Raw genomic sequence first — 21,591 nt, forward strand, 5'->3', positions numbered from 1 at the left:
GCCACTCCCACCAAGCCATATCACACCCACCAAGCCACGCCCACAGAACCGGTAGTAAAAAATTTTGGATTTCACCACTGGTTCATTGCCATTGTAATAAGTGCATTCAGTTGCTGGTTCTCCTCCTTTTTCTTGTTCTTCATTTTCCTCCTCTTCCTCCTCCTCCTCCTTTCCCAGCATTACTGACATCTTCAGAAAACTAGGTCTTTATACAATGTGTTGTTGTAGTACAATAATTTTAGTTTGGTAATTTATGCCTCAAGTGAGAATTCTGGATTGATTTGTCTGAATATCCATTTATTTGTTTATTATTAATTCCCATCTTCTAAAATGATGGATTGATTTCTTTAAAATGTTTATAGTTTGCACATTATCAAGCATCCTATGATAGATAATAATCCAAAATGGAGTAAAAATAAATAATTTAAAAAAACAATAAAGACAGTAAAAGAAAACAAAAAGCTTGTTGGAGTTTTGGTCATGTAGATTCTGGATGTCACAGGAAAAAGCCAGATTTTCATCTGCTTAGGAAAGTCAGACAGAATGAGTATCAACCTGGCTTCCAGTAAAAAGATACCACAAAACTAGGTTGCCCCAACAGAAACACCAATCTCTTTTTGCCCATATAATGCAATCTCTCAGCTGTGGGATTTTGAGGATCTTAATCTTACATAACCTAATAGTAAAGCAGGTAATTCTTCAGTATCTGGATCCTAACAATTAATAGCCTTAAAATCCAATACTAAAACTTTGAAGTCTGATTGCTAATATGCAGGAACTGGTGTACTTTCCTTAGAGCTGATATTATGTGATCTCTAAAGCATATATCAAAGAACAGTCTCATTCCTGTATTCTCACCACCTAATATAAGAAGCTGAAGAGTTTGGAAAAGTATCAGGAGGAATGTTAGACATAACCAACAAGTGGAAGAGGACTTCATTAGTAGATTATTTCATCACTGGCAATTCAGTTCAGGCTGCAAAATGGCAGGGAGCAATTGATTCCAAGTATTGAAAGAGCCTCAAACAATCCCCTAATACAAGGGTGTCACATTCAAGGCCTGTGGGCCGGATGCGGCCCACGGGGTGCTTAAATCTGGACTGCAGGACCGGCCTGGAAATAGCAAAGGATCGGCCCGCGGCGTTTCTCCTAGCAAAAATGGGGGGCCCGCAACCAGTTTTTGGCCTGGAATGCCCCATTTTGGCCAGCAGGGTGCTGCAGGAGCAGCAGTGGGTTTCAGCAGGTTCTGACCGGTTCTGGAGAACCAGTAGCAGAAATTTTGAGTAGTTTGGAGAACCGGTAAATACCACCTCTGACTGGCCGCACCCCCATCTATTCTCTGCCTCTCGAGTCCCAGCTGATCGGAAAGAAATGGGGGATTTTGCAGTAACCTTCCCCTGGAGTGGGGTGGGAATGGAGATTTTCCAGTATCTTTCCCCTACCATGCCACCAAGCCACACCCACAGAACCAGTAGTAAAAAAATTTGAAACCCACCACTGTGCAGGAGGCGTCTGTCCCATCTGTCCCACCTCCCAGCTGACCCACGGAGGAGAACTACAATGCTGATCCGGCCCTTGAAGAAATCCAGTTTGACACCCCTGCCCTAATAAATAAAGATTGGAGGTGCCTATCAGTTGCCAAGATTCTGTCCAGTACTTCATAGTTAATTGTCACTTATTAAAATCAGTATTATTTTTGTTTACTGTGGTTGAGACTGAAGCTCCTGAGTCATCCTCAAGGCAGATCCACATCTTTCTTCCACAATGGAAAGTTAACAGAGTAAGGGCTACTGTGCCCAAGCCATTCTTGTTCCACTAAGGAATGTAGCTGCCAGACATTATGATCTTCTACACAGTATCCTTCTCCTTTCCGCATAAGTGTATGGATTGAAGTGTAAGGAATCTGATTCTCGTGCCATAAAATATTGTTTGTTGTGTTTCTATGCCGCCGGACTCAGAAGACAATTCCTGGGAAATTACAGAATAAAACATAAACAGATAGTAAAAACAAGGAAAACACAGAACCACCAAAAAACAATGGGCACTTTCTAGATTTAATTTCCTTTTGACTTAATTCTTGAAGATACCTCCCCCTCTCATTTAAAAGACACAAACCTGTGTCATTTTACGAAGTTCCAAGATGTATTGTTTTCACTGCAGCAGACTTACATGGATATCACACTTGATTATGAATATCTGTTGCTGGAGGGAACAGCAGGAGAGTTTTGTAACCTGGGAATTTTACCTGGTCTTATATTTTTTGGGGCTCCAAAATAAGCACTAAGGCTTATTTTTTGGGAAACACGATTTCAGGATGAACGGCCTGATTGGGCGTCCCACCCTCTGGCATGTGTGGGACGCCAGAGGGTGGGACAAAAGGCGGTGAGTGCACGGGGCCTGATGTCTGGCAGCAGCTGCAACCCGCTGGCCCCTTGGTTGGCGCCCCCCCCTGCAGTGTGAGTTGATTACCTGTCCAAGCAGCAGACGGCAGCAGAGGCACGGGGAGGCACATAATCCAGACATGCTGCATGGGCTGAAAGCAACATGAGAGATGGGATGGAGTGGATGGGTGGCCGCGGGAGGCTTGTCTTCACGTCTCTCTGCTTGCTTGCAGCCCATATGGAGCATCAAGATCGCCTGCCTTCCCTATATAAGAGACCTCAGAGAATGCTTGATAAGAATCAATTAAAATTTAGCTATTACCTCCAATGGTCTGCACCAGAGGTGGGTTTCAGCAGGTTCTGACCAGTTCTGGAAAACCGGTAGCAGAAATTTTGAGTAATTCGGAGAACCAGTAGTAAAAATTCTGACTCCCCCACCCATCTATTCTTTGCCTCCCAAGTCCCAGCTGATTGGGAGTAAATGGGGATTTTGCAGTAACCTTCCCCTGAATTGGGTGGGAATGAAGATTTTATAGTATCGTTCCCCAGCCACGGCCACCAAGCCACACTCACAAGCCATGCCATGGCCACCAAGCCACACCCACCGAATCAGTAGTAAAAAAATTTGAATCCCACCAGTGGTCTGCACATATATTTGACATATTTTGGCTGAAATCCACAACACTCTTAACATGAGTTTAGCTTAGTTAGTCAAGAATGCACATGTTCTGATTGGCTATATCACCAGCATCTGGAACTGATAAAAGCATCAAGAACTGCAGACTTCTCATGCATAGGATGATCAGAGTAGTTACTATATGATACAAAAAGATAAATCTACATCTAGTTTTTATACTTCAGTGTCAGTGACTCCCTATACACTGATACAACAAAAAATGTTTGATTTATTTGAAGCCATTTATCCCAAATATTAAATATATTAGGCTTTTTTAATTAAAAAAATGTATATCAATTTTCTTTAGTTAATAAGCAAGACATCTATTATTAAGTTAAATTTTAATGTGCAGTCAATTTGGATGCACACCTACTGACATGAGGATCCTTATTTGATGCTGATTATTCTCAGAGACCTTCTCCATTGCTTAAGTTTTTTTTAAAAAAAGATCAATCACAATTTTATCATGATGCAAGGCAAAATTATGCTTTGATTTCAAGACATCCCTATTTAAAAAAATATTTGCTAATACAGTTCCCAGCACTTTTGGACAGTCAGTGAACAGGTACATAGCCAGAAAAGTGCATTTCATCATGGTGTCTTAGAAATATTTGTTCAGTAAAGTGAGGATTGTTTTTCTCCTCTCTTCAGATTTTCTCCCAGTGAAAGAGATGTGTAATCTCACTTTGTTCACCTTTACCATATGTTTATTATGCACACAGAAGAGGGATAGGCAACTTTTGAGTCAGTGAACACATATGAAATTTTAGAGAAATGACCTAGCTGTTCTCATAAAACTACTATTACAAGAAGCTAAGTGTTTGATAAGACATAATTTTGAATTTATCTTGTGCCTGTTTTACCATAACTTTGTCTTTTGTCTGGGCAGATGGAGATACCATTCAAATAAAACTACCCAGAATTTTTGGGTATGGCAAACAAGTTGAAAAATAAATAAAGCACTAAGTTGCAGCCATTGACTATTTTTATTATCAAAAATAGTTCATAGGGCACAGAATCATTCTACTGATACTGATGCTATATGTTAATTAATTTTTAATTAAAAGAACTATAATCAGGAATTTATCTGAAGAGAACAGGCTGATTTTAAACATAGTATTATAGATTTGAAGATTTCTACAACACACTTGATATTGATATTTAAGTCTGTTAGTAAACCAAGAAATTTTATTTGGAATGCATTTGTTTATTAGTTCAGTTTCCAAGGCTTTTTTATTTTACCTCTTATTTAATTCAGTGTACAAAGGTTAATAAATCTTAGGTTTTAATATCTAAGGTAAAAGCAGTGATTTTCTTTCATATTATTTATATACCACTGAAAGTGTTTGGTTCATAGTTAAAATATGTGATTTGCTTTGTTTGTGTGGAGTTTACCATGTTGTATGAACTCAGATAAATATAATTCAGAATTGAAATGTATTTGAATATATGTAGTTCAGGTTGGTAGTTGGGCTTTTGGTCTGAGCGCTGAGCTTGGCAATTTTGTTGCAAACGTTTCGTCACCATTCAAGGAGACATAGTCAATGCGCTTTGAATTGTGCTCATATGTCAGTGCTCTGACAGACGAGCACAATTCAAAGCGCACTGATGATGTCTCCTCAGCCCAAATAATTCAGTAAATATGGACAAAAATCAATACTGGAAAGATTTTATACCTAGTATAATGATTAGATGCTCTCTCTGTTCCATGTTCTTTTCCTCCAAAATTTATCACTGAGAATTAGGAAGATGTATGTGGTATTTATGTTCTCCATCTAACATCAGCCAGAAGTCAATACTTTGATCCCAATATTTCAACCCATTATCTCTTTCTCCTGCCTTCTAGAGTCAACAGCTATATGGATACCCATTTCCTGCCCTTAAAAGTTTCTGCCATCTGTTCTTTGTTTATAAAACAACTTTCTCTGGCATAAAAATTGGAGATTTCAGCCTCACCAGGCTCAACCTTTACAATCATTTAGCATAATGAATAAGATCAGCCTTGTGTTAACTCTGATAAGAAGAGTACAAGTATATATAGTAAGGCTTGCATTTGAGAATTTACCCATGCTATCTAGCTACTCTATGCATCTGATGGTTTAATTGCATCTGATGAGTGCCCTGGAGGCACAGATTATCTAGACCTGTTTCCATTAGGTTTCAGAGTACAGTTTAATATTGCAACTGCTTTGATCACCTGGAAAGTTGAGATGGTGGTCCTTGTTCTCTTTAATGGCTTTAGATATCATTGACCACAGTATCCTTTTGAGCCAGCTCCATGGGTTGGGGATTGGGGGTTCTGTGTTATAGTGGTTCTTCTCTTCCTGTCTCAAGGGCCGGGTACAGTTGGTATTAGTAGGTCTCTCCTTTGTGACATGCCCTAGAATTCTATTCTCTCCCCCCTCCTTTTCAAAACTTACATGAAACTGCTGGATGAGATAATTCACCAGTTTGGGGTCCTATATTGCTTTAACTGGGATGACCTTTGAGTAATCATGCTAGATTCCTTTTGATATACAGTGCTAGAATTCTCGCTCATCCTTCCCAGGAACATCTTGTCCTCCATCACCATAATGAAGCAGCACAGTGATTGTTTAAGAGTCCACACTGACTTGACAGCACATAATCAATCAATCACATGTGACAAATGCTATCTTTTTGGCTTAATGAGATCTGCAAATTGCATATGCTTATCCCTAGGACAATACAAGGAATAAACTATGGTAGGACACTTTAAAAATTTGTGTACACTATTTAGCTACAGGAATTTTTTTAAGTTGGAAACTTGAGGGGTAAATAAATATATTTGTGTATGCCACATTGTGTTTACCCCTTACATAGGAAAAATCTTCCAAAATTTGGCTCATATGAATGTATGCAATGGAATTTAATGCTGCATTCCAAAATTGGATTAAAGCAAATGCTTCTTTGAATTCATCAGTTCGGCAGCTCTTAGGAAAACGTATAGTTTAGCAAAAGAAGTGTATGCTTTCATTTCCTAAGAACTTAAGTCAACTAAATCTCAAAAAGTCACAGATGAGAGCGTGCCCTATTTTATTCAGTTTTAAAATCCTCTCAATGGGAAGTATTTATTTATTGTGTTTCAAAGCCATCGTATTCCAAAAAGACACTGGATAGTTTATAATATTTAAGATTACAACGTTAAAGATAGCCAATGTGTGATTTCCACTGATTTGCAAGTATTTTTCAGCTTTTGTGATTTTCTAGAGAGTTTCAGAAAATTCTTCCTATCTCCTGTGGGCACATCCAGTGGTGGGATTCAGCCAGTTCGCACCATTTCGGGAGAACCGGTTGTTAACTTTCTGAGCAGTTTGGTGAACTGGTTGTTGGAAGAAATCATTAGGGCAGAGAACCAGTTGTTAAATTATTTGAATCCCACCACTGGGCACATCATCTTTGTCCTTTTATTGCATTTTATAGATTCTTTAATTTTGGGACTGTCTTATTACTGGAAATGACATTGTCACTGACCAGATGCGGTGGAAGATAAACCCCTCCGTTTATTGAAATCCGATTTTAAAAAATCATATTCCAGGAGTTCTTAATCCCAGTAGCACTAAAGTATCTAGTAACTCATTTAAACACCTGTATTTTCTGCCTTATATTCCTTTCACTTCCTAAAGCCGAGCAACTGAAGCAGCTTTCTCCAAAATAGAATTTATCCTTAGTTTCAGTTTATAAAGCCATTCAGCAAAAAACAAATATGCGTCCGGATTTTCCTGCCGTCGCGAACCTTCGCGCGTTGGGAGGAAAATCCCGAGTGAGTAGGAATACAGTATATTTTGGGGGGAAGAAGAACCGGTAGAGGGAGCAAAGTGGTCAGCTGACCTCTTCTCTTTCACGTGACTTTCCTTACACTATGGCTGCGCCCAGGCACAGTTTGCTTCGGGTGATTTATACTTGCTGGCTTCTGTGGCTGCGGTCCGCAGAGTGCTTGGACGATAGTGAAGAAGAAGGGAAGCCCGGGGAAGAGGAGGATCAGGGAGCCTGTGGTTGCAGCAACAGTCGCGCAAACGGCGCGGAAAGAGCAGCACAGAAATACTCTCTGGAGGCGAATGTTTCCCAGCAGCCAAATGATCGCCGTGGAGACGACCGCTCGAAAAACGAGGGTATGAAGGTAGGTAAATGGGGCTATAAATTGGTGGCTTTAAATGAGGAATGAAGGTTTAATGATGGGATGGCGAATATCGGGTGTAACAGCGTTGCTGGAGCGTGGGACATAACTTAAAACGTGATTGCTAGATGTCTTTTTCAGTTCAGTGTTTCTTAGCATATGTGCAATGAAAAACAAAACTAACAGACAACCATCTCAGTCATGTGTAGCATCTGTAAACCAATTTATAACTTAAGCCCTCATGTCAAGAGGTTCCAGCCTCCTCTAACCTGGCATTATCGAAGTATGTTGGATTTCACCCAGGTCTAGATTAAGACATGCTATGTGAAACTTTATGCTTACTAGCATTAAAAATGCATTATAACAATAGAATAATTAAAAATAAGAAAGACATGCCCAAGTACCCACTTGGCAAGGATTCATCACAAACTAATAATCTTAGCCAAATCAGTTACCTTGAAAAATCCTATTCGTATTAGGAATACTTTCAACTGAAAATATGCTGTGCTTTCATTTCAATTTTAGAGATAATGTACAAAAGCATGAGCTGTTACACAGTTGAGCCCTAATACATTTTTAAAAAACACTTGAATTGGCATTATTTCTGTTTTGTATCTTAGCTAAAATGGCTGGGGTAAGATTATGTATTCAGTTGAGAGGTGAAAGTAATTTGAATAAAGAAAGGGAAAATGTTTTTTTTCTGTTGGGTCATATGGGTTAGAGAATTAAAAATGTTTAAATGAGCAAGATACTGCAATAGAATGGTGACAGAGGAGGACAAGAGAGAGTTGGAAAACTGGATTACCTGAATAAAGAAAGCATGAGGGACCCTGAAACTGCCCATTACAGGAGAAGCCAATAATCTGGCCACTGCCAAGTGCCTTGGAAGATCTCAAAGTTACTGGTGTTTGTGAGTTTTGGGTGGAAGCAGAAAGTTGCAGTTGTACAGAAAGCCATTGATCTGTTGATAGGTATTATGCCATTGTGGAACTGGGATCCATGAAAAGGAAAACTTTAAGTGACCAACCATATCCGCAGGGTCTGAAGAATGGTGGCCAATGTGATAGTTATTATAGTTTATCATGTAGATGAGTAGCCAAAGTGCCAAAAGCAACGGCTGAAGAGTAGTTGAAAGTCTGCTCTAGAAAGTTGGTGAAAGTGGAAGAGACATAAACGTGAACAACAAAAACTGGTACTGAAAGATATTACAGTAGATTGGATTGGAGGAAGAATAGATGGAATAATTTATGATGAGAACAATTTGTGGCAGAGTGGTAATGAAGTGCTCTTCTTCATTGGATTGAGAATTATAAGGATGTCTGCATGTGTTAGACTCAAGGCAGAGCAGGTTCTGAAAGGTAGAGGCTGGAATAGGATGGCTGAAATGGGACTCAGCCAAAAGCAGCCATGTGGGGAGGGTTTTTTTTATATGTTGCAGCATGTAACATTCAAGGTTCTATGGATGGGGTAAAGTAATATCAGTGTCCCCATGAGCAGCCCCTTCCTTGTATAAATAATTTGTGATATCTCAATACCATCAATCACTACTCACCAAAAGCAATCAATGCCACTTATGGGGTTGAATTCCAAAACATCTGTAAGGTATTATGTTGGAGAATGCTGACTTAGACTAGTCTGATCACTGGATTTTCTAGCATCTAATTCTAAAACATGATTAATCAGGAAATACTGCAAAAATATGTTTAACTACCATGTGTGTGTGTGTGCTTTTATCACATGAAACATCTGGAGATTTTTTAAAAATTTATAAATCAAGATGTATACTATTTATTTATAAATTGATGTTTTTCTTCAGCCAATCTGGCAATGCAAAATATATACTTTCTTTTAAATTTTGGAGGTACTGTGTGTATATATCCAGCAAATTGTGGATTAATCAACTAACCATAGTTAAAGCAATATATGGCATAGTGTAACATAAGTACTGACAGATCAGGAAACGGACATGATGGAGGCCTGATCAGAGGATCATAGATCATTTGACAGCTTCCATTCATTTCCTGGCAATTTGTGCTGCGAAGGGAGGTCAGAGTATTCTGCCCTTCCCTGTTCAGAAGGAGGCAGAGATCAAAGTCTTCACCCCCACTGTTTTAGCTCAGAGTTTCTTGGAAGACAGAGTGCTCTGCTTGATCTTTCAAGGAAGAACTTTAATCCCTTCAGCACCAAGCCGAGAATGTTATTTTCTCTTTCTGCTTGAGAACAAGCATCAGTAGGCTCAAGAAATTATCCTTGCTTATCAATAATGGCTTAGGACCAGAATACTTACGAGACCGCCTTCTGCCACCAGTAGCCTCTCACCGACCAGTACGCTCCCATAGAGAGGGGTTTCTCAGGGTGCCGTCGACCAAACAGTGTCAACTGGCGGCCCCCAGGGGGAGAGCCTCCTCTGTAGGGGCACCTGCGATCTGGAATGAGCTCCCCCTAGAGATACGGAGGGTCCCAGATTTACGCACTTTCCGCCGCACCCTCAAAACATTTTTATTCCAGCAGGCTGGTCTGGCTTGACTCTGCCTTTTAATTTGTTTTTAACTTTTATACAAATTGGTTGTTTTTAAATTCATTTTTTGGGCCAAAATTATTTAATGTACTTTTACATGGTTTTTAACTTTTGTATGATGTATTTTTATCTTGTGGCTGTTCACCGCCCTGAGTCCTTCAGGAGTAGGGCGGTCTATAAATTAAATTAAGTTAAATAAATAAATAAATAAATAAAATAGGGAAGAGTGTTTCCCCTTAATCCTATAGGTTATTTTTGTGCAAGAGATGGAATATGTATTTAGTTCACATCTGGAACATGTATATTCACTCTGTTTTCAACTATGTAACAGTTTTCCAAGAGAGAATGAAGGTTAATTCCTCCCCTTTGCACTACTATTTAGTCAAGAGCAAAGCACAATGAAGGCAAGCTATCTGAACAGGTGAATTTTGATTAAAAGTTAAAGTTATCATCAAATCAAGCTCACCTTCTATTACCTGCATCCTTGCAATTTTCTTCGTGATAGAGGTTATTTGCCATTCTCTTGTGCTAGGTTTTGTTTTAATATCCTGGTCTAGGCCAACTTCCTTGGGTTTCTCAAATAATCCCCATCCAAGTATTAAACAGGTTAGCTTTCTTTAGCTTCTGACAGCAGCCAAGATTGGCTAGTTGATGTCATGCAGATGCCAGATTATTTTAAGACTTTATTTTAAACAACATATCCTTAATTGTAAGATCAGTACAGCATTAGAAAGGATTGTCAAGATGGCTGTTTCCAGAAGTACTTTTAGTTATAGGATTAAGATACAATGCTGACTACAATTGTTATTGTTGTTCAGTCATTAAGTTGTATCTGACTCTTCACGACCCCATGGAGTGTAGTACACCAGGCCCTGTCCTCCACTGTTTGAATTTCCCAAATTCATATTTTTTGCATCAGTGACACTATGCAATCATCTCATCCTTGGCTGCTGCTTCTTCTTTTTGCCTTCAATTGATTACAGTTAGCTCTTGTATATTTTTCCTTTTCATGCTTCTGTTAAATATGTAGAATTTGATTCAAATACCATTTTGCTGGCTTAAAACATGCTGTCATTGATTAAAATAGTTTACATTATAAGAATGGCATGTGATTCTAAAACAGTGTTTAATCAGCAACTATTTAAATCTGCTTAATGGTCCATTTCAGTTGTATTGAGAATAAAATTAGCATTCTCCACAAACGATCTGACTTAGTTTTTCATTTATCTTATTTTCATCAAGTCATTCAGGGCAAATGCATCAAGGAAAAAAACCCCTAGATTTCTTGAAAGATCTTTATTGTTATTAGGGTAAGGTAAAGGAGTCCCTATGGATTTTACTTTGCTAGTTGTTGCTGGCTCTAAGGCAGTGGTGAAATCCAAATTTTTTTACTACCAGTTCTGTGGGCGTGGCTTGGTGGGCGTGGTATGGCTTGGTGGGCATGGCTTGGTGGGTGTGACAGGGGAAGGATACTGCAAAATTCCCCTTCCCTCCCCACTCCTGGGGGAAGGATATTGCAAAATCTCCATTCCCATCCCACTCTGGGGGCAGCCAGAGGTGGTATTTGCCAGTTCTCTAAACTACTCAAAATTTCCACTACTGGTTCTCCAGAACCTGCTGGATTTCAACCCTGCTGTAGGGGATGGTGCTCATATCCGTTTCAAGACCATTGAGCCAGGACTGTCCAAAGACATTTCTGAGGTAATATGGCCAGTATGATGTCATGGAATGCTGTTGCCTTCCCACCAAAGTGGTATCTATTTATCTACTCATATTTGCATGCTTTTAAACTGTTAAGTTGGCAGAATCTGGGTGAGGATGGGAACTCATCCATCAACCCTTGGGTCTTGAACTTGGGATGCCAAATTTTCAGCTGACAAGCCCAGCATCTTAACCATAGAACCACCACACTACCCTGTTATTAGGTTAATGTAACATAATCTTGAAAGTCTACCAAAGTAATTGTGCATGACCTATAAATTAAGCTAGAGTTACATTCTCACATTTCCCACTCCATAAACCCATTTGAAATGGCCCTGCTTCCTCCTTTAAGTGACTTGCTCCCCCTGTTTTAACACGGTTTGCTAAGCAGTTTATTTATTTATACATATTTCACATTTCTGAATGGCCCCTTTCCCTTAAAGAGGGACACAGGGTGGTTGTACAATACAGCATCAAAATATGTCAAATTAAAATGTTAGAGTTAAAATTTTAAAATTGAAAATTTTAAAAAGTATAAAATAAAAAAAAATTAAGGAGGCAAGAAAGAAAATTTTCAAGTTGAGAAAAGCAAAGGGAGGGCTTTCATGGCAGCAACCAATCCCACAATTTCATATGATATATCTTTCTTGATTAGAACATATATAAGTAATAAGAGATTAGTACTTTTTTAAGGCATAGCATTTATGTGGTGGTTCCATTTCTGAAGGATTTGTAAACTCAAAAGAGATTAGGTGTCTCAAGCTATCATCAAAAATCAAGCTGTTCCATCCATTTTGCTGTATAATTGATTGTTCTGCCAAGTCTTTGATACAAAATTTAAGGCTGTATTGGAAGTTTTCAGTAAACTTGCAGGTCTTAATACTGCTACAGCTTCGTATATTTGCACTATATAGGTCATTAGAAATAATGGCCATCTTCGAAAGAGATGAATTGGATTCTTGGGCAATACGTTAAAGGTTTTCTTTAGCTCAGCCAATTTTGTCCTGATTAATTTGAACTGTTCTGTAGTTGTGTTTTGTGAGAATTATTTGTCAAATGTTTAGATTTAAGCTGTCTTTTAAGGCAAGATTTTGATACTTGCTTTGTTAAATTGCAGACTGGGCTTTGCAGTGTCAGTTTAGATTATAGCAATGATTGCCAGTAGCAAGGGCAGCCTAATTCCTCATTATTTGTCACTGTTTGTCTAGCAATCCAAATTGAAGGAAAATGATAGGGAATTTCTCTTTTTCAGTTTCTTCAGTGGGAGGAAACAATTACAGAGAGGTGTACAGGAGGTCTACTTGTTATTTCTATGTGAATAACAGAGCTTTAAATGATTTTTCAATTAAGCTATAAGCATGCTGAATTATAATATGTCTGCTATGGAATTGTGGTACACACAGAATGTTATATTACAATTTCTGTCGTTCCCTGGCGCATATTCAGTAACTATGGAATCAGAATAACTTGAAAGTAATAGTTGTGTTCTCACAATTTAGTGGTACTTCAATAGCTGAGATTGCCTAAAGATTAGTGGATTGTAATCCAGGCTGCTGACTTGTTATTTAGCAAAACAAAATAGATAAATGTAGTTCTTAATTACATTCCTATGCAATGTTGAATAGGAGACATTTTAATTTAATTTTAAATTAGTGTACATTGATCTATATGGAGAGAGTGTGTGTGTGTGTGCAGTCTTGTATCTTGTCTTCTTTTAAGGCATTTAAAATAGTGGACATAATTTGTAACCATACCACTGTTATTCATGCATTACAGATAGTCAGTTCTTTTATTGACTGCTCAAAGTTACAACAGCACTGAAAAAAAGTGACTTATGACCTTTTTCACACTTATGACTATTGCATAGTCGTAAGTGTGAAATAGTCATAGTGATCAAAATTCACAACTGGTTCATATTTATGACTGTTGTTTTGTTTAGCCAAAGCCCAACCCTGCCCGACCCTAGAATGTGATGCAAAGAGGCTTTTGTTTTTAAATCTATATAACTATGTTGATAACACTGAAAATCATTCCAAAGGCAAATTATTTTCAGCTGCCTTTACTTCACTAACTTTATAAATGCTCCTTAATGTTTTAGACTGTTTTGGCTCCAGCAAAATCAGTTTTCCACTTACAAAAGGCTTTACAAGCTCAGTATTTTGGGCATTGTACCAGAAAGTTATTAAGTAGATGCCTATTTCAATTTCTATTGCTCATTTATTACACTTTTTCTTTAAATTCTATTTTTTTGTTGTTTTCAATTATTTATCAGCAGATAGGAATTTAGAAATATATATAAATAGAATTATTGGGGGGGAAGAGACATGTTATATATGGATTATGTTTCTAAATGGTTTTTTGCTTCATTTTTAAATGATCTTTTTTCAGATGCTAAAACAAAGTATTTAGGTTGCCAAGGACAACCTAAAAGACAAACATTTTACAATAAAATAATCTTAAAAGGACATCAAATTCTTTTGTGAAAGGCTAGTATATCAAGTGCATACAGCATTTACCTTTATTGTTTTATTGTTGTTTTCCTTTGATACCATTTCTCTTCCAGGGTTTTGGCATTTTCCACTAAACTTTAGGTGAGAATTTCTTTCTTCTTCCTTTTCTCCAACCAGCTAGAGTATTCCACCAACTTTAGCCACTCTACAGAAAGGGTAGGAGAAGAAATATGGGATTGCAACATTGAGGCATGGGCTATAGAAGTAAATCCATTTGTTTCTGTAGAATCAGTTGTAAATCATGCTTTTTCTGTGCAGAGACTTCCTGTTTACTACCAACACTGCGAAGTTATGCAGATCTGGCCTAGTTCCATGGAGTTCTGTGTCTTTTACTGCACTTAATGTGTAAGCTATGTTTCTTACATCAGTAAACTGGGATAACACCCAAAAGAATACTGAAACCAGGGAGTCACAAACATGGTCTCCGGGACTGATTAAAACAGAAAAGTTCTATTTAAAAAGAAAAGAAAGAAAAAAGATGTAAAGCATCAATCCAAATATAAGCCAAGTTTTATTAAACCAGATAAGTATATTGTCAGTTCCAAACCTTGATAACTGATTTGCTGAGATTCATAAATTTTGAATCTCCTCTGCATAGAATAATGCACTTAGCATATTTTTCCCTCTGATATATGATGCGACTTAATTTATGGTGTTCCAGACAGACCCACTGCTGTCCTTTACAAGTCCTATTACTTTTTTACTTTCTAGGTTAAAGGGCTTAAAAATATTGTAGGCACTATCCACTCTTGCACTGACTTGCAATTGACAAGCGACTGGATAATCCACATTCATACCTTCGCTTTATCTTCTTCTCCTCAGTACTAACCAAACACTAAGATCATTTGACTATATGTGTCGTGATGCCATTCCCTTTTGATACTCTTATTCTTCAGGCATGCCCTTGAATTCAGTGACTGTTCTTCTGGTATCATCTGGCATCCTTTAAATTCGAATCAGTTGAAACCTTTCACCCATCTGAGAATTGTCTACCAACTTACTCTGGATAGAAACCAGCAGACAACAAATTCATTGAAGCACTTGTTATTTATTTGTTTGTTTGTTTGTTTGTTTGTTTATTTGTTTGTTTATTTATTTATTTATTTATTTATTTATTTATTTATTAGTTCGATTTATATGCCGCCTTTCTCCGGAGACTCAGGGCGGCTTACAATGCATTAAACAATAGCCTTCATACTTTTGTATATACCTGCTTGGTAGGGCTTTTTGGCCCCCCCCAAGCGGTGTTCTATTTTATACAAAATCAGCTTATTGCCCCCACAAACCGGGTCCTCATTTTACCTACTTCAGAAGGATGGAAGGCTGAGTCAACCTTGAGCCTGGTGAGAATTGAACTCGCAGTAATTGCAGGCAGCTGGCAGCTAAGTGCTACTTTAACAGCAGTTTAGTCCGCTGCGCCACCAAGGCTCTTTTAATTTTTAATAATTTTTAATTTTTTTAATTGCCAATCGGAACTATGTTCTCAGCTGATCCTAAAATCCTTTCTGACCTTATGGTATCTTCTTTTAGACTATCTGCATATATGATCATCCTTTAATGAGAAGCTAAACCAAATCCTGTTTCTGCATAGTTATGAGATATTTTTTGATGTTATCCATTTCATAGCTTGTATTGGCTGTGCTGTAATGGGTTGATTGGTCAGATTCTTTTTGATAAAAGTTGTGTGAGTGTCCATTTTGTTGCAAGATGTTGTAGACTTTTTTTGGTGTTCTAGGTTGCTGCTGTATGTGCTTGCCTGAATAATGTTCTTGCACAGCTCTTCTTGTGGGAGGTTGGGTTATTATTTTAATAATGGAGTGCTTGGTTAATATGGGTTGGTTTTTTTTGATAGACTTGCATGTTTAATTTGTCATAATTTCCTCTGCTGATGGGGATATCCAGAAAAGATAGTGTGTTATTTTTTTTCCTTTGTAATTATATTCCTTTGAAGATGTTAATTGTTTCATCATGGCGATCTCTGACTTGGAGGACAAGGTTCTGCTACTTGATCTTTTTGAACATCACTAACCCATTTTCATGTACTGTGTGAACTATACTATTTACCTTAATCCTTCATAGTTCTCTTTAGGCTAGAGAATTAGGGAAGTAATTTTAATAGTCAGTTTGGTCTGGTGATTAAGGTGCTGGTCTGAAAACCAGGAGATTGTGAGTTCTAGGACTGCCTTAACCATGAAAGCTGGGGTGGGTGCCTTTAGGCCAATCATTCTCTCTCAGACAAACTCAGAACACAGAGTTGTTATTCTGGGAAAAATAAGAGGAAAGAGTATTATGTATTTTCTCTACCTTGAGTTACTTATGAAGTAATAAAGGTGGAATATATAAATAAAGTAGCAATGTCTGCTTTGATGGATTTATTTATTTATGAGATTTGTCTGTTACCTGAAACCAAACTGGCAATACGCCAGGAAGTATTGTTGGTAGCGCAAAATAATGATACTTTCCAAGGATGAAGTGGGTATTATTACTGTTTTTTATCTTTCCTGATTTTAGCAAGGCAGTGCTTACACTCCTGGATACTTTAAATGTACAAAACACTCCTTGACTATAATGAAAAACCACTTAAAAGGCAAATATTTCTTACTGTGAGTAAAGCAAATGCCTTTTATTTTGTCTGGTGCTGCCTGATACAGTATTTATCAATGTTTGTGCATTATACATTAAAGAACTATGTTCAGAAGAATCACAGAGAAATTCAGTAGAATGATAGTCTTTATGAGCAGAGTACAACTCTACATTGCTTGAATACAATGCTTAAGTTGGATACACTGCAAGTTGTTGTTGTTAGTTGCGAAGTCGTGTTTGACCCATCGTGACCCCATGGACAACGTTCCTCCAGGCCTTCCTGTCTTCTATCATCCCCTGGAGTCCATTTAAGCTCATGCCTACTGCTTCATGACTCCATCCAGCCACCTCATTCTCTGTTGTCCTCTGCTTCTTTGGCCCTCAATCTTTTCCAGCATTAGGCTCTTCTCCAGTGAGTCCTTCCTTCTCATTAGGTGGCCAAAGTATTTGAGTTTCATCTGGCCTTCTAAAGAGCAGTCAGAGTTGATCTCCTCTAGGACTGACTGGTTTGATCGCCTTGCCATCCAAGGGACTCGCAGGAATCTTCTCTAGCACCATAGTTCAAAGGCCTCAATTCTTTGGCACTCAGCCTTCCTTATGATCCAACTTTCACAGCCATTGCAACTGGGAAAACCATAGCCTGGACTATACACACTTTTGTTGGCAGGATGATATCTCTGCTTTTTAGTATGCTGTCTAGATTTGCCATAGTTTTCCTCCCCAGGATCAAGCGCCTTTTAATTTCTTGGCTGCAGTCCCCATCTGCAGTGATCTTGGAGCCCAGGAAAATAAAATCTGTCACTATCTCCATTTCTTCCCCATCTATTTGCCAAGAACACTGCAAGACACTGATGTAAAACTACACCCCCCCCCATCTAAGATTGGCTTTTTCGCAATTGAACTGATCCAAATTAAAAATATGAGAAGAGGAATTTATCCACTATTTTTAAACAGGGATTATCCCTTAATGTCACATCATCATGGGAAATTGGTCGAAATTGAAGCTATAGACAAATATTTTCCATATATAGCTTTGGGATTAAGTGCATATATTGAAATTGATCCCACACCAACAAGGATCTCAGAACTTCTCAGGATTCAATGGGCCAAATACTAATTGCTTAAGATGAGCCAAAGAAGAGCTATATATTGAAAATTTTAGCCAATGACTAAAGCTAGCCTTCAATTCATTTGTTTAATACTAAGCCACGTCGCCAACCTTTATTGGCAGTAAATCCAACAAGTGAATCCTATGGCATACTTAAACTAATGTCAAAGTATCTAAACTCAGAGGGCCTTCACTCTAGCATTGTAAGGCACAAATTACTAGGAGTATTTGTTCAGTTTGAATCATAGAATTGGTAATTGTTGCAGCATACTTACAAGAATCTGAGCAACTAACAGTTCAGCCTAAATTGGTGTTAGATAAGGGTCAGTGGAATTCACAGGGGGCTGGACTTGGATCTCTTGTGACTGTGCAATGACTCCAAACTATTGACATATTTAACCCAGCCTTCCAGCTCATCTGGCTCATCTCCTACAGGCATGATGTCATGCTGTCTTCTCATCTGTCCTTGACTATCGAAGATAGAGGAAGATACTCTACCTGGAGAGACAATGTCCCTGGAACTCTAGATTCAAAGAAACAATAGAGCACCCAGTAAGACTCCAGTGCCTGTATTATAATAACATTTGTATTAGCCTCATCTCAGCATTATTGCATAAATATCTAGTGGATAAGACAATTCTACACCTCCCTGCTACACTCAGATATCAAACCTACTACTGTACAACCTATAATGTTGCCAGTTTTGCACAGCAGCACTTAAAATCTGTCAGATGACCTGTGCCATAAACTAGTTTTAATAGGCATTAGCTCATCAATCTATAGTGCTCCGTATTGTGATAGTCTGCATGTATACTACCTTTATGTTACCCTACATCCATTTAATGCTCCTATTCCTCCTCTTAGATTCCTTTTAGACTTTTATTTTTAAATATACCCTTCTATTTTATATCTTGTAGCATTTTATAATAATTATTTTTTTAGGTTCTGATGTATTTTTATGCTTTTTTATTGTCTATATCCCACCCTTCTTAAGCTGGCCTTTGACCATAATAAAGATTTTATTTTATTTTTTTTAATATGACTTAATAAATGAAAGACGTTTCAAAATATAAATCAGCTTTGGAATTAAATTTATTTTGATCACATTTTTATTATCACAAATATTAGGCATTCTGTCTTCTAGTTTAATTTGTATCAACAGAGGGGATAAGGTCAGAGGATTTGAAACAGAGAATTTATCAACTGGGAATTCTTACATCAAAATAAATAAAGGCATTTATTTTATACTTGTATATATTATTACTACGACATAGTAGTATCATATGAGATTTACTCCAAAATTATAATAAGAAAATTCATGTAATCAAATCAAATTACTTTAGGAATAGGCATTGTGGTCTATCTCTAGTTGCCTTGAGGCAAGATGGGTGACAAATAAACTTAATAAATAAATAAATAAATAAATCTCTAAAAAGAAGAATTTTGAAGAAGAATCTTCCTCCTTCTGCCTATAATTTTATTAATATTAGCATATTTTCTAATTGTAAAGGCAGGCAGACAGGAAGGAAGCTTTGTGTGTACTTTTGTCATTGCAGTTCTTTCCATCTTTGATGATATTTTCCTCCCACTCCCAACCTTCTGCCTTACAAGCTTGCAGGGCCAGCTCTTTGTAACAGATGGGGCCATCATCTCTGCTTCAGAAAAAGTGGAGCAAAGAATCATCGCAAGAACTCCTAACCTGCCTTCTGAAAGAGTCTTTCAAAGCAGATTTTAGTTAGTTAATTATAGCCCACATTTATTATTTGTATAAGTAATTCAAGGCAGCAAACATACCTCATGTTTCTCCTTCCTCCTATTTTCACCATCACAACAACTCTGTGAGGTGATTTTGGCTGAGAGAGGGTAACTGGCCCAAAGTCACCCAGCTGGCATTCATGCTGAGGTTGGACTAGAATTCACAGTCTCCTGGTTTTTAGCCAGTGCTTTAACCACTGGACTAAGATAGTGGAATATACTCATGGACTTGTTTTGGAGGTTGGTGGGGGGGAAGAGATCAACAGTTTGGTAAGTGTCTTAATTCTGAGTGGAGAATTAACCAACCCTCATGTTCAAGAGTAATATTAATAACTGTATATAATGGTATTAGATATTAGGTATTAGAAAAGTATTAGATTTATACCAGTGAGACATTCTGGGAGTTGAAGTTGAAGTTCACATATCTTAAAGATGCCAAGGTTGAAAAACAAAGATTTGCATTTATATTTAAAATAAGCTATGTGGGTACAGAATGAAAGCTTGCTACAATAGGTTTCTAAGGCAATGTTTGAGCCATGAGACGTCCAAGTCCTCCTCTTCCTCCTTCCTCTTCCTCTTCCTTCTCCTTTCTCTTCTTCTTCCTCCTCCTGACTCTTCCTCTTCTTCCTCTTCCTTCCTCTTCCTCATCCTCTTCCTCCTCTTTTATGCATGTTGACAATATTAGGCAGGGTTGTGCACTGATTCCTCACTGTTGGTTGATTTAATCCCCAAAGACTTGAAATTCTGTTTTTCTGTGTTTTCCAAAAACAACTGAGGGTGAGCTATTAATCTTTAAATACTTGCTCAGATCGGAACAAGGACTTCAATTGTTGCCTGTCAGAAAGAATGGGAAAGACAGACTGCATATCTGCTCCATTGTTGCATGCTTTGTTTTGATCAAAAGAAACAAAGATGGGCACAGAAAATAATATTAAGGAATTAAGGAAAATTTTAAGAATTAAATTTAGAAAATTTTGCCTTCCCAGTTGTTGACACTGATTTCTGCGTAGTTAAACACCTGCTGGTCATTATAGATGTGGAAACATGGCTAATCTCATATCTAGTCCAACCTTTGGGAATAAATAGATTCTCAATGGATGTCCTTCTGTAAATGTATATTTTTTATTTTCTGTTCCAAGCTTTGGGCATAATGGTTTCCTGTGAATCTTTTAAAAATAGCTGTACACAAGAAAGCTGCTGAAACTTCATGCCTGAGACAGAGGGTGGGGGAGAGGGAGGGAGAAAGAAAGAAGGAAAGAGAAGGAAGGAAGGAAGGCTCTCATTCAGGCTGATAATCAGACCAAAGAGCGTAGCATTTGAGAATTTGTTCAGCTCAGCATCAACTATGCACTGCTGTCTTTGTGAGCCGGAAGTGCACAGTCATCAAATAGGGTTTCTTGAAAGACTATATGGGGGTACTTCTTCTATGCATTCAAGCAGCAAAGGTCAAAGACAGAGATGTCCAATCAATATCTGATGTACACAGCTTCTTTCAAACCCTGGACAGCACATAACAATATGCAACATGCAAGAACAAATTGAACAGGACTGGATCTAGCACACAACCTTGTTTCATCCAATTAGAAATAGCAAATCCAGCCTATGAATCACTGTTGTATACAATCTGTTCTGTCATTCCATTATGAAGTAGTTGATCAACTTCATGAATTTCTTCAGGCATCCATAACATCTCAGGATGATCCAGAGAGCCTCTCTGTTTATGGTGTCAAATGCCTTTGTCAGTTCAATGAACAGAGTAAAGAAGCTTGTTCTGCTCAATGTCCTTCTCTTGACTTGCCTCATGGCAAATATCATATCTGCTGTACTCCATTCTGGCCGAAAGCCACATTGTGCCTTCAGGAGTTTCTTTCCGAGACAGTGACAAGCCTGTTCAGAAGCATGCGGGCAAAAATCTTCCCTGCAATGGACAGCAGTGAGCTACCTCTGTAGTTTCTGCAATCTGATTTAGTTCCCCTCCCCCCCCCTTTTTTTTTTTACTGAGAGCCACAAATGAGGGTATCATGGAAGTCATCCAGCATCTTCCCTGTCAACCAAATATCTTCCAAGATGTCTTGGAAAGCCTGCAGAGTATTTGGGTCTAGTGCATTGTTGATCTCAGAAGGAATGCCATTGTATCCTGCTGCTTTCAGCTCAACTGCAATATCATTTGCTTGATCTAATGAGTAGAGGGAGACAGGTAACTCTTTTGTGAGAATTCCACTCT

The 21,591-nt window shown here is 38.0% G+C and overlaps 1 protein-coding gene and 1 long non-coding RNA gene across 3 annotated transcripts in view; one reads left to right on the plus strand and one right to left on the minus strand.

Moving 5' to 3' along the window:
* Window positions 1–276: 276 nt before the first annotated feature.
* Window positions 277–14,204, minus strand: LOC117673928 (uncharacterized). Its single transcript, XR_004593617.3, has 2 exons — window positions 13,928–14,204; window positions 277–1,968 (listed from the first exon to the last, which is right to left on the minus strand). It is a non-coding gene; the product is annotated as an uncharacterized LOC117673928 (long non-coding RNA).
* SUMF1 (sulfatase modifying factor 1) overlaps window positions 6,901–21,591 on the plus strand; it is a 75,165-nt gene continuing 60,474 nt past the window's right edge. For both annotated transcript variants that reach the window (XR_015732680.1, XM_034431657.2), the window contains exon 1: window positions 6,901–7,195. Coding sequence is in view for 1 of the 2 variants with exons in the window: in XM_034431657.2 (XP_034287548.1) it covers window positions 6,938–7,195 (258 nt within the window). In the remaining variant the exon portion in view is untranslated. The remainder of the gene's footprint in view (window positions 7,196–21,591) is intronic.

The sequence above is a fragment of the Pantherophis guttatus genome, chromosome 2 (assembly GCF_059756535.1).
Source record: "Pantherophis guttatus breed Tessera chromosome 2, ASM5975653v1, whole genome shotgun sequence".
Lineage (NCBI taxonomy): Eukaryota > Metazoa > Chordata > Lepidosauria > Squamata > Colubridae > Pantherophis > Pantherophis guttatus.